A 13,289-nucleotide genomic window follows, 5' to 3' on the forward strand; every position below is an offset into this window, starting at 1 on the left:
ATTAAAAAATATCCAAAATAATGCGGTGCAATTAATACAAATTACATACACAGAAAAACTTTTCGTATACTTTAATTTATAATTTAAATCTTGTTCAATTGATTAAGTGATTGTTTCAATTAACGTCATTATTAACCATTTTTAATTAATAATATGAAAATATACGGTAAGTCATAATAATTTATTTCACGTAATGATTTTTTTAAATTACAATCTGTCACACTTAGGACATTCATTAATTGTTTTGACTCTATTATATAAATTTTTGAATGGATGGCAACCCAGTAGTTGTCCAATTATGACTAATCAACTATACTCGAAGTATTGAATGACATTTTTATTATATATATGCAACTATACCCACGAGAAGCAATTTTTACGTAATTATTACTTTTTGCATATTTTTTTAACAGCAATCAGAACAACTTACGTCCTATAAGCGGTTGGGCAAAATCTTTTCCTTACTTCGTATTCTTAGATGGTAAACCAATGGTTAGTCCATCCATATTTGATGATTTCTTTATTATTAGAATTTATCTAATAAGGCTGACATTTTTTATTAGAGCAGCAATGCCGAGTGAGGGCTATTTTCACTTGGAAACATATTGCTATCTATATTTCCAAGTGAAAATCGTTGTCACCGAACCGGTAATCGAACCCGGGATCCCTGAATCAAGTTCCATCGCTCTCAACCGCTTACCTACGGGTGAGCCGACGTAAATAATAATACAATTTTGCTGTCAAAATTAAAACATTTTAAATGTAAATATTTTAAAGGTAAATATTTTAAAACATTTATTATTCTAGACGTTTTTGCGTAAAATCTAGGTCATCAGTGGATATATATAAAAAAATAGCGTGCAATAATAGTAAGAAAACGTAACAAATTGTATATAAGTTGCAAGTATTACAGTCAACTGTCAGTAATGACGTTTGAAATAATTCTTTTACACACATATATATATATATATATATATATATATATATATATATACAATGTTTGTATTTACAAAAATATCTTTACCTTTTCACATTCAAGCTCCTTATTTATAATAATATCATTATAACAATACGTCAAGAGCAGTTTTCGATAGTAGTGCACTCATGCAATTTGCAATTATTCTTGCACTCGTCGACACTCGCCGAAACTCGCCGACACTCGCCGAAACTCGTCGATACTCACCGAAACTTGTCGACACTCGCCGAAACTCGTCGAGTCCTGTCAGTGGTTTAATTGCGAATGAATTTATGCGTAGGTGTTTACATAAAACTTTAATATTTATTTTTCTTTTGGTGTCTCTGTGAACTGAAAGTATTTACTTTAAATGTAAACTAAGGTTAACAACGTTGTGAGTTAAAAAAAATACATTTTTGATGTATATATAATTTCAAAACAATCATTTTTAAAAAATTGAAGAAATCATAGACTTTAAATATTCTTCACTGCTTTGAAACTAAAAATTTAAATAACAATAAATCATTTAATAATGGTTTTTCAAATCTATTCATAGTAAAAGGTCTCCATGTCAATGAATTCTTTTCAGTGTTACTATAAATAAACTTTTCCAGTAATGATATTATAAACTGCATAAGTATGCTGAAAATGTATTTGAATGAAACCACGTTCTTAATTTAAAACACATTAAATTATTTATTAAACATATAATTACAACTCTAAAATTGATTGCAAGTATATTTACACAAAGATTAACCGTGATAAAGAATCTTAACTCTGTACCATATAATATGTATGCATATCTATATACACATATCTATATGTACAAACATAAGTATATATATATATATATATACATATATATATATATATATATATATAAGTATATGTATATATATGTATATATACGTATATGTATATATATATATATATATATATATATATATATAAATATAATATATATATATATATATATATCAACATAATGAATTAGTTTAACTACATGTGAAACATATTTTGGTCAATTTGTTTATTTATTTTGTATGTGTATATGCATTCTACATTTCGTACCTCCAAATGCAAAAAATATGCTGATATTTTTCAATTGTAAAATAAATATATAAATGTGAGGTAATTTGAATAAATTCTAATATTAAAATACAATATGATCTATGGCCATACATGCATTCGTATATAAATTTATATATATATATATATATATATATATACAAATGCAATCCTATACATGCATATACAAAAAATTAAATATATGTTTATGCAGTTATTTAAGGCATTTTGTAAAAATACCTTCAGCCATAACTCAACTGAATATATTCTCTTATCTCCAAATATATTGGAACTCTTACAATATATTTGGATATATTCTTATAAATATCAATCTATATGAATATTGGTAACTACAAATTTGTTCATTGTTGTCTTATTATGAACAACAAATGAAAATATATGTTGAAAGGCAGAAAGTATTAAACACATTTGATTTACATTTTTATTTATTCATTAAACATAAAATGAAAAACAGTGCATATGTCAATTAAAATAAAATAATTTTTTAAAATATTAACAAATAAAATAATTTACAAATTCTGATATATTGTATCATAATATAAATCAAATTATTCTTTCTATATACATATAAATTAAGATTTTCTTCAAATTTAACATTTAATTGACGGAAGACAATTTCTAATAATATAAGTTTTAAATCTATAAAATATCAAGTGTTCAACAAATACTTAAATGTTTAGAAAATTAATATGAAATTACCAGTTACTAAGCAGTAACAAAATAATTAACATGATTTTTTCAAACTATTATATATATACAAAAATAACTAGTTTATCAATGTAAAACTTAAGATCTTAACAAGTCAATTTTATAAACTATTGCCTAGGAAGCAGGTGATAATTCAAGATTGCATAAGTTCATTAATACAGGCATTTTTATTCAATAAGAACAAAAATAAAACAAATAATTATAGCTACATATTTGCAATATTTCACATGATTGTAAATATCCAAGCTACAATGTACTAAAAAAAATAAAAATCGGTAAAAGAATTATAATCCTGTTTTGTTTTGATATGCTAAATAGTTATTTAATAAAACAACTACTATTGTATGTCCAGCTTTTAAATTGTTTGAATATTTTTACCACTAGCTTCAAAAGCAATTGTTTAAATATTCGGATATACAATTTTTTTTTATTTTACATTTGAGTTATGGCTGAATTTGATATCATAAAAGATTGAAATAATATTAAAAGTACTTTCAAAAGGTTTGAAAATAAGTACCTACAAAACTAAATTTCGAATAAAGTTCCGTTTCATTCACAAATTATTCAAATCTTTCATGATAAATTATTTTTGTGCATATTAAATTGATAGTTACCATATGAATTAAATATATTATTATATAAACATATATATAATTTCAATCTATGACCAAATTAGAATTATTTTTAAATACATACCTAGTACTAAAATAATGCCTTCCATTGTACATTGTACTTCACCTCTTAACGCTAATTCTGACAAAAATATATAGCTAATTTACATTCGTCTCTATTCAATGTTTAATTTAGTTTTATTTAATACAAGGAAAGAGATTTTTGTTAAATTATTTTTATCACATTTCCTTATTATTTTTATATGTACAGATTTAAGCTGAAAGCTATTTAATAATAATACAATCTAGCACTGCTAGCAACCTTTCTGCTTTTGAGCAATCATTTTGTGAGAGTACAACAATCATAAATAATCAAGCTTTGTGCTCAATAATAAGTTTTTCTGTAATATTTAATTTTGATTCCGTTTAAAACTACCAAGAAATTTATATATTTGGAATATTTTAAATAAAATTTTTTAAAGTTGCAGTCTCACAAGCCGAGTGTTATAATACAAATACAAATTTTAGTGCGAAGGTTAAAGCCTGTAATCGTCATAACTAATATGTCCATCTCAAAATTTTCACAGTAAAATCAAAACAATTCTTTAAGCAGCAACATTGTGATAATACAAAATCATTTGTATTACCCTGTAATTCAATGACTTAACAAAGTACAACTATAACTATTTTGTAATGTTATGTAGATGAATTCTCCTCTATCTATATTTAAACTTAAATACAAAAAAATCTTAAAATTGTTAGTATATCCATCACCAAGTGAAAACATTTTATTTATAATATAACATCCATTCTCAACAATATATAAATATCAATCTACTTATTACTTATATATCTTTATATCTTTATATATATATATATATATATATATATATATATATATATATACAACTCATCAAATATAATATTTTAGATTCATAGCCAAAATAATTTGGAATGCCTTTTTTAAAAAATTGTGAGTTTTTAAACAAAATTTTGAATAAACAATTCATATCACTTACTGTTGCACCATCGATTTAACTAGAGTTATTTCAAATATTCATAATTTTATTGAGAGATTTTCAAATAAATCCAAATCTTTCTTTCAAACATTCTTTCGTGTATGCCCGCAATCCCTCCAGCTTTGACTGGAATGTTTTATTTTAGATTCAATTCTCATACAAAAATTCATTCGTTAGAGTAATTATTAAATGAACACAGTTACAAGTTTTATTTTAAATTATATCTAAATAAACATTATTAGTACTAGTAATCTTAGTCCAAATTAAATCACACCTTCGGTCAGCCACAAGCCATTCTTTGCTACGAGTTTATATATTTAATTCATTTCATTGTCAATGATTTTTAGCTTTGTGAATTGTTGAGAACTTACACTCTGTAACCATTATATTCTAGAATATTGTTAAATCCTTTATAAAAATATTTTTAGCATTGCAGCAATTATTCTTGCTTTTAACAGTAATTTTTTAAATATTTCTGTCATGTCATAACGTATCAATAAAATTTATTTCTATTATTTAATACCAATTTGCAATGGAGTAATTGTCATAATATGATTTGTACTTATAGATTTCAATATATAACTGGTCATAGAAAAATATGTTGATTCTCAGTAACATAAAATTCAATATTGATCATCATTAAATATGTAAAATACAACTCAAATTACCAACAAATGTTCAACAAATCCATGTAATATTTAAATATTTATATATTTTTAAAGCCAATTGCTTGAGTACACTAACAGTCATATCAAAACATTCCTCAAAGAATACAATTTTCTAAAAATAATATCGAACTTTTGATTTAAAATAATGATTATAAAAACATGCTTTTATAAAAACAATTTCTCATGAACTATATGATATAAATGTTTTGTAAAATAACATCATGTAATAATTGGAATCAATCCAACAATAAGTTAAAATCCAATAAAATGAAACTATCATACTAACTGTATAAAACAAAAGTATATTACTAGTATAATAAAATTACATTGTCTTTAAAATTTATCTGTTTCTATGAGTCTGTTAGTGGCCACAGTAAACTGGCCTAAGTCAATAACAATATTAAAACTGGGAACTGTTCAATTTGTCTAACTATTGCATGTTTTATGACAATTCATACTATTTGTACTTTCGTGAAAGGCGATAGATCAATAACATTTCTTCAAAAAATAACTATATAGAATATAAATATTTTTGCTATACATATATAATCTTGCATAATTCCTGAATTTTGGTGGTGGTGTGTACACGAAGATAATTCACACAAAGATATATATATATATATCGAACAATTTGTTAAACATTTAAAAATTTTATCTTTATAACATTCAAAATATATTTATATAATTTACTTGCAATAACGTATAACTCAGTTACACTTTATTAAATTTCTGAAAAATGATAAATGTCACGTACAACAACGTGGACTATACACACTCTTGGTAACATTATATATCTCTTGTTCCAGCGCATTGTAACAATAAATTAACAGATAGGAATTAGGCAGACATAAGTTAATTTTTGTTCGACGCTGTTTTAAGGTGTTTTACACTGAGCAGTTTGGTAACCATTGTTAATAAAAAAATAAGTGCCTCCTTACTTAATCTAGTGTTATCTATTATATATTAACATACACTGGAAACCTATAAATTAATGAACCTACTAATTAAAGAAACTAGTCCGAAAATGTCTTTAAACTGTCCTTTAGTTCACACAACATAATATACCGACCGCGTGGTCCTGATCGCGCCCGCGATTTATTTTTATTCTTTACACATAACATTAATTTGTCATATCATAATTACGGTTTAGTTAGATTTTCTGTTTTCTTGAACACAACACTGGGGCTCTTCTGTATCGGGATTCGAGTAAATTTATTTACATTTATGCAGTTTAGCCAAATACCTCAATCCGCTTTTAAGGACGCCCATCGAATGGCGCTTAATGGGCGAATTGGGTTGACAATCACTCCTGCAGAACTTGTCCATGTCCGACAGAGTCGGATGTCAGATGAGAAACGCCTCATTTTCGTTTCGCATGTAACATTTCCATGAGCAGCGTCTGCGTGGGCGCGCTGCCAGCGCAATGTTTCAGGTACAGGTGATCCTCGCCCATGGTGGCCATCGCATGAATTTCAGGTACCATCGAAACCAATTTTGTGAATTTATCCTAAAACAGAAGTTAACGTAAATACAATTTATGCACAGAATTTGAATGCGAGAGAATATTAAAAGATAATCTTTTAGCCATCGCCAAACTACTATTGTGCTCAAAAATGCTTTACGATAAGAAGAACTTATTTTAATTAGGTATTATTGCCAGATACAGTGGTCTCCCGTCTTACGAGTGTTTCGAGATACAAGCCGCCAAATGTGCGATTCGTTGTTTCTACATACGAGCAAAATTCGAGATACGAGCTATGAGCAAGTAACAGTTTTTCCGAAAATTGTTAATGGCAAAATGAAAATGCGAAAATTTTGCCAATTGTAACAATGATTTTCCTACCTTAGAAGTATTTTAGGTGTTTCATAATAGTAAATTATTATATAGTTAGTAATTTTAATTAAATGTGCAGTAACGATTCACCCAAGCTAATATATCGAGGATTGTTTTAACATATGAAATTTTGGCTATACAAATAGCAATTGTACAGTTATATATGTTGAGATCGCGTTTTATGTTTTTTTATATTTACAAATTATTATGTACTTTAATAACCCTGGATCTAAAGACAAGAGCAATGTCTCTTAAATTAAGGAGTGAAATTATAGAAAAATATGAGGATGGCGAGTATGTACAAGCGTAACACATCATAGATATGTGCTGTGTTTAAACAGAAGAAGTTGATAAGTAAACAAGTTGTAAGGGCCTTTATAATATATAAGGCCCTTATAATAATTTATAAGCAGCTTTGTAAGTTCTAAAAATTTGTTAATAAAAATCATCCCCAAAAAGTTGCAACAGTTTGACCATGAGAGTTGCTCAACGAAACATGTCGTAACTAATTTCTGCAATATAATGAATTGGAAAGAAGAAAACAATTACTAAATAGTAAAATGTTTTTTTTAATATTTAAACAACTTAAAAACCACAATGCCAGAACAAATTAATAGCAATTCAATATATTTATATGGAAAAAATTGCTTCGAGATACGAGCGATTCGACATACGAGCATGATTACGGAATTAAACTCGTATGTCGGCGTACTACTATATTAGGAGCATGTAGACTCTAGCTGTTTGGCAAATTATCTCTGGCTGTTTTGGTAAATTGATTCAGAGAGTATCATTAAAATAAAACTATTATCACAAGATCTTTATGTTCTACCTACATTGATTTATTTTTTTTAAATGGTTTTCAAGAGCTTTCAAAGCTTTTTAATAATAATAACATTCGACGTAAGATCTTACCGTTACAGATGGATAACATGTCAATGTGTAGTCTAGTAGGGCTGCTTGAACAGTCTCGTAACCTTCCACCACATGCTTCCTGTTCGTTATACCGCGGACATCTGAAAAGATTTATAATATATCTTTTGTTCTGAATAAAATCTAATTATATAGTATTCTAATTTGCAAAAATTCCAACATTCTAGTAATGTTGACAAACTTTCCGTTTTTTGTTTTAATTGAAATTTACTAATTTGTAAGAACTTAACACGGAATATCATTGAAGATTAAGAAAACGCGTGCCTACAAAATAGAATGCCTTAAAAGTAATTTTAAAACCAAATCTAACCAGGATTGAGGAGAAGCAGGAATTTGACGCAAATGTAATCTCCGACGTCAAATTTAAGTTCATGCAGTTTGGCTTGTAATTCGTTGAAGGGCGCTGCCAGTGCCGGAACGCCCAGTAGCCCAAGGCAGAGAAGATCGAACTTCTGTCCATTAGGCAGTGACATCTCGTCCGGCAGGGAGTTGTGCATGCGCTGGTGCATGTGGTCCAGGACTAACATATCGGACCACGAGTGTTGCAGCAGTTTCATCTGATCGTCCACCTGGAATAATATATAATCGTCAAAAAATGTATATGAATACAACAATCGATAAGAATATTTTCATAGAGTTGTTCGGTTTATTTTATCTAAGTATATCGGTATCATATACATTTAATTAAAAGGTTTTTCTAATATATATGTTCGCTAAGTTATATCTAAAAAATATTTTTAAAATTTTTAAAAATTTTTCCATACAAAACTTTGATTGAATTGCGCACTATCTAAAAAACAATAATAAGAGCTAAAAATTTCAGAGAATTGTTTTTTTATCAATTTGGAACCATTTGAGCCCTTGGGAGCAAGGAAATGTCCATATTAAGGACCACCCTAATATATATATATATATATATATATATATATATATCACGAAATTAAAATAACATTTAACTTTTTAATATTTATGAACAACATTTTAATTATTTTTTAATATTTGATCGAAATCAAGATAAATACTGAAATATAAACTTATATAAATAAACTGAATTAAATACTTCTTCTTCTTCAATTTTATTCAACATGTATAGAATAAATCTACGTCCAGATATAATTCAAAAGCTCAAAATAAATATGTTTAATGTTGAAATAGCTTTGCATATTTACGTTCCTATTCACAAAGAAATGGAAAAATCAAATAAAACTATATTATAATATTTCAAAATTTACGTAATTTAAAGTGTGTAATTATTTGAAATATATATAAATACGTATATATTATGTCAGCAGTATTTTGTTATTATTTTTTCACGATGTTAGTACAGAAGCAAAAAAGATTGTTTATATATACAAGAATTACCAGTAAATAAATTGTGAATATTTTTGTTTGAAGAAAGCATTCCCAAAACAATAATGTTTGTTTATTTTAAACTAAGGAAAATACTGTAATTAAATCTTTATTTATAATACATTGAAAACATGTATAAATATTTTACTTTTTTAGATTTTATTTTAAACGTTTAACAATTTCGTAATAGTTTCCGTATTATTGTTTATGATAACTAATTTCTACAAATAAAAATATTGCAAATACATTTTCTATAAAAATCATAATAGGAAACGGTCAAGTATGTTATTATGTCAAAATTTATTAAATCTCACAAGAGTTGCACAGAATCATGAGCATTTACATTTTATAACGTCCACAGCGGAAACAATGATTTGAATCTTTACGATTGACATCCTATTTGCACGCAACGTGTCAAAACCAACTAGATTCACCACTTTTAGAAAATACTATAATATAAGAATATATAATATATTAATCGAATTGAATAAGAAAAGTCTGTCAATGAGCAGCAAAGGTATAAGCTGGTTAAAATTTAACAAATAAAGTTTTGTTAACTTAACATACTATAAGCGGGGCGAGTAAAAATCCTGTTCTCAAGAACTGGTGCTCATCAGCATCAGCAGCGGGTCTGATATTTTTACCTTTTTGAAAGTGACTAACTTAAATCGATTTACATTTAATATCGAAAGATAGCTGGCAGTTTCTGTTTAGATTCAATTTATTTAGTATTTCACCATATTTAGTATTTTGATAAATAGCAATATGTAAATTCAGGACTTTAGGTTTTCATTCAAACATTTTAATTTGTATACATTAGTAAAAGCTCTAAAGTCTCTTGTATATACTTACATAATGAAATTTTGAATGAAACATGTTGGAAAATTTTTCTTGTAATATATTTAGCGATATGTGAATTTTGGTAATTTGTTTACATTTTTTTAATATTATGAAAGTATTCCTCGACCACATTGCTTTATATTCATCAGAGAAAACTAGATAAAATTGACTCAAATCCAGGAAAAACTGTAATATACACTTGGATATTGAAACTTTAAATAATTTGTAGTTGAAATGCGGATTTTAGAATTGTGATAATTTTCCATTATGGATTTAGAACTTTTTCTCAAGCAACTTTTAATTTTTATTTTGGGCATTATATATACTTATTTACATTTGTAAAAACTTGCAAAAATTTACTAAAATCTACTAAGCTATTATTTACACTAATATATGAACATTTTAAATAAAATTTTAGAAAGGAACTTTTTTATTTCGATTCTTGTTAATTTTATGTTGCATATATCTTGCCAAATAAACCTTTTCAAAATTTAATATCAGTTTAGTATTAGCTTCAGTTAGTTTTAGTATTAAGCGACATAATTCATATGCCGTGTTTCAAAAAGAATTTAAATAATTTATACAAAATAACCAGGTAAAATTGAATAAATATTAATATACTTATAAAAAATTGTTAAGTGCTATTTACGTAAAATTAGTAACATAGTATGATGTCAACAAAACATGGCAATGTTCGAACTTCGTTTAAGCATTTTGTAATTCTACTTTTATGCTAAGTCTGCCGATTAAACAAAATATATCGATATAAATCAGTATTTATGCACATTGCTTAACCTCATTTTTTTTTATTAATAAGATGATATACTTCTTGATACCAAAAGTGAAATATATTACAGAAAATTGTGAATTATTTGGAGAAATCTAAACATAAAATTACAATCACTATTGCATTATTATCTCTATGAAGTTTTCAGGATGAGATCTGTACAGAACCTGTAACAGTGGCTTTTAACAACGATGACTTAATAATATTATGAGGGCACACATATATATGTACTCCATGAATATGGAGTGTTAGATCTAGTTCATGTGATATCGATGTGTTTGTATACAATAAATGTTAAATAACAATATGTACGGTATCAGATGCATAGACACGCAGGCGTAGCAGATTGTGCATGAAAATCAGGCCAAGGTCCACTGAAGCATCGTCACTCACCTCACAATAATGAATGCCGCCGGACCGTAATTAGAATACGCCGAGGGATGCTGAGTGCCCTACGACTACAGCCGATGGGCATTTATAGTCAACTTGATTTTACATTAATATAATTTTTGTCCTTAAAGGTCAACCGTTAATTTTAACTAACTCATAATCGTTAATTTTTTCATTGCTAGAAATAAAATGTAAAAATAATTAAAACATTTCAGATCCAACCTCTTTATTGTAGATTTATCCATAGGATAGGGCGGGACGCAAAGGTCCAATTTGACTTTGTGCAATTAAGTTGTGAAAACCAAACTAATTATATCACGACAAATACACAAATCAAACAAACAACTATCTGACTACGTTCAGTAAAACTCCCAAGTAATTCATCATTTGAGAAATGTTTTTTTTTTGCCGTTTTTAAAAAATTGTCACCTGGCCCTTTTTACTCATTAGGCGAAGTAAAATCGGATGATCAAGGATAAAACAAATCCAGTATCTTATTTTTAATTTTAAAGGAATTTTACGAAATAATAGCTACATTATTCAACCAATGCAAAATATAAATGTCATGGGTACATTTTTCACAGAGATAATACTAATAATAGAAAAAATAAATGATTGTAAATGGATATTTAATATACATTTTAATTGCACCATGATTAATTGTAAAGCATAATAATAAAAATGATAAAAAATAGTTATGCTACTGATATATCTATATGTCTACGTCGATCTTTTGAAGAAACTTAAAAAATCTAATAATTTTGGATTGAATTTATTAGAATTCTAATGATGATAGAAGACACTAGTAATTTACAAAATGGATTGTACGTTATAATTCAATGAAGCAAATATATTACCACCATTGCAAAACTGAAAGAACTATGTATAATATTAAATATATCAACAAAATGTGCAAAATTATTTTAATTTTATTGTTACAAATATTTTTTTCAACTGAAGAGCAGCATTTAAACAGTTTGTTATTCTTAACTGGTTCCTTAAAAACAAGATAAAATTTGTAGAGTAAATAAAAGTAAAAATAAAAGAGTAAATTATATTCCCATTATTGTAATCAATTATACGAAGCTCTGCAGTTTTGATTCATTAGTTCATATATTTATATATTTATTTATATAAATAATATTAATATTTATTTATATAAATTTATATACTTTATATATTGTATACAACAACCAAAGGTTTTAACATTATCACCTCTTTCTATTAAATTAAATTTGTAAAAATATTCCTTTTGTCATTTGATTCATTTTACTATTATTTTTTAACTATGCAATGAAATAAGAAAAAGTATTGATATTCTGACTCATGTTGAGGTTATTAAAAACCGAAGAAAAATAAAGCAGATATCAGAAAAAAGAAGAATAATAAACTAAAGAAAAATTAATTAAAAAAAATAAAAATTGAAGTAATAAAATATCATACATCATATAAAATAATGTTACACCCACGCGCCGCAGCTTAGAAGCACAATACCCCTAAGCAGTTATCAGCAAGGTACGGTCAAAGTGCAAAAAATCACATTATTTTGAACATTTTTTATATTTATATTAAAGCCTTATTGAATAATACACAATAAATACGTACATATTATAAATATGTACATATACATATTAAACTATGACAATATTATTATTATTAGTGCCAAAAACCAATATGCGTATTTAAAATGAAAACCGAATAATCAGCCGTGCACTTCCATTTTTGAGCTTCTAATTGATTCTTCACATTCGTTATGTAAAGTTATAAGTCTGTCATTCTAATAACTATTGCTTTGCAATACAATTTAGCCAAAAATACTTTTTAATCACGTAGATTTAAAATTCTTATTATATATTACCGCCGTAATACTCTTATTGTGTAAAGTTTACTGTAAATTGACATCTAATATTCTAAATAACATTTATATTAATGTCTCCTTTGATGGATATCGCTCTCTAATTATCAAACAAATCAAAGCCAAATATAAAAATAAACTATTCTCTGATTTCGCATATATGCCAGAAAAGTGCAACTTATCACAAAGGTTTTAATAATAAGCAATTTCAATTTAAACCTCTATGCGCCGAAATTTTGTTTTACATCCA

At 26.4% G+C, this 13,289-nt stretch overlaps 1 protein-coding gene across 2 annotated transcripts in view; it reads right to left on the reverse strand.

Annotated features, from left to right (window-relative positions):
* Positions 1-5,789: 5,789 nt before the first annotated feature.
* Positions 5,790-13,289, reverse strand: part of LOC113378492 (nuclear hormone receptor FTZ-F1) — a 186,646-nt gene continuing 179,146 nt past the window's right edge. For both annotated transcript variants that reach the window (XM_026619029.1, XM_026619028.1), the window contains 3 exons: positions 8,128-8,386; positions 7,800-7,900; positions 5,790-6,557 (listed from right to left, as the gene is read on the reverse strand). In XM_026619029.1, coding sequence (XP_026474814.1) covers positions 6,411-6,557; positions 7,800-7,900; positions 8,128-8,386 — 507 coding nt within the window. In that variant the 3' untranslated portion in view covers positions 5,790-6,410. The remainder of the gene's footprint in view (positions 6,558-7,799; positions 7,901-8,127; positions 8,387-13,289) is intronic.

Source organism: Ctenocephalides felis, unplaced genomic scaffold, assembly GCF_003426905.1.
Source record: "Ctenocephalides felis isolate EL2017-DRISC unplaced genomic scaffold, ASM342690v1 CF-g0.4_SCAFFOLD_01886, whole genome shotgun sequence".
Classification (NCBI taxonomy): Eukaryota; Metazoa; Arthropoda; class Insecta; order Siphonaptera; family Pulicidae; genus Ctenocephalides; species Ctenocephalides felis.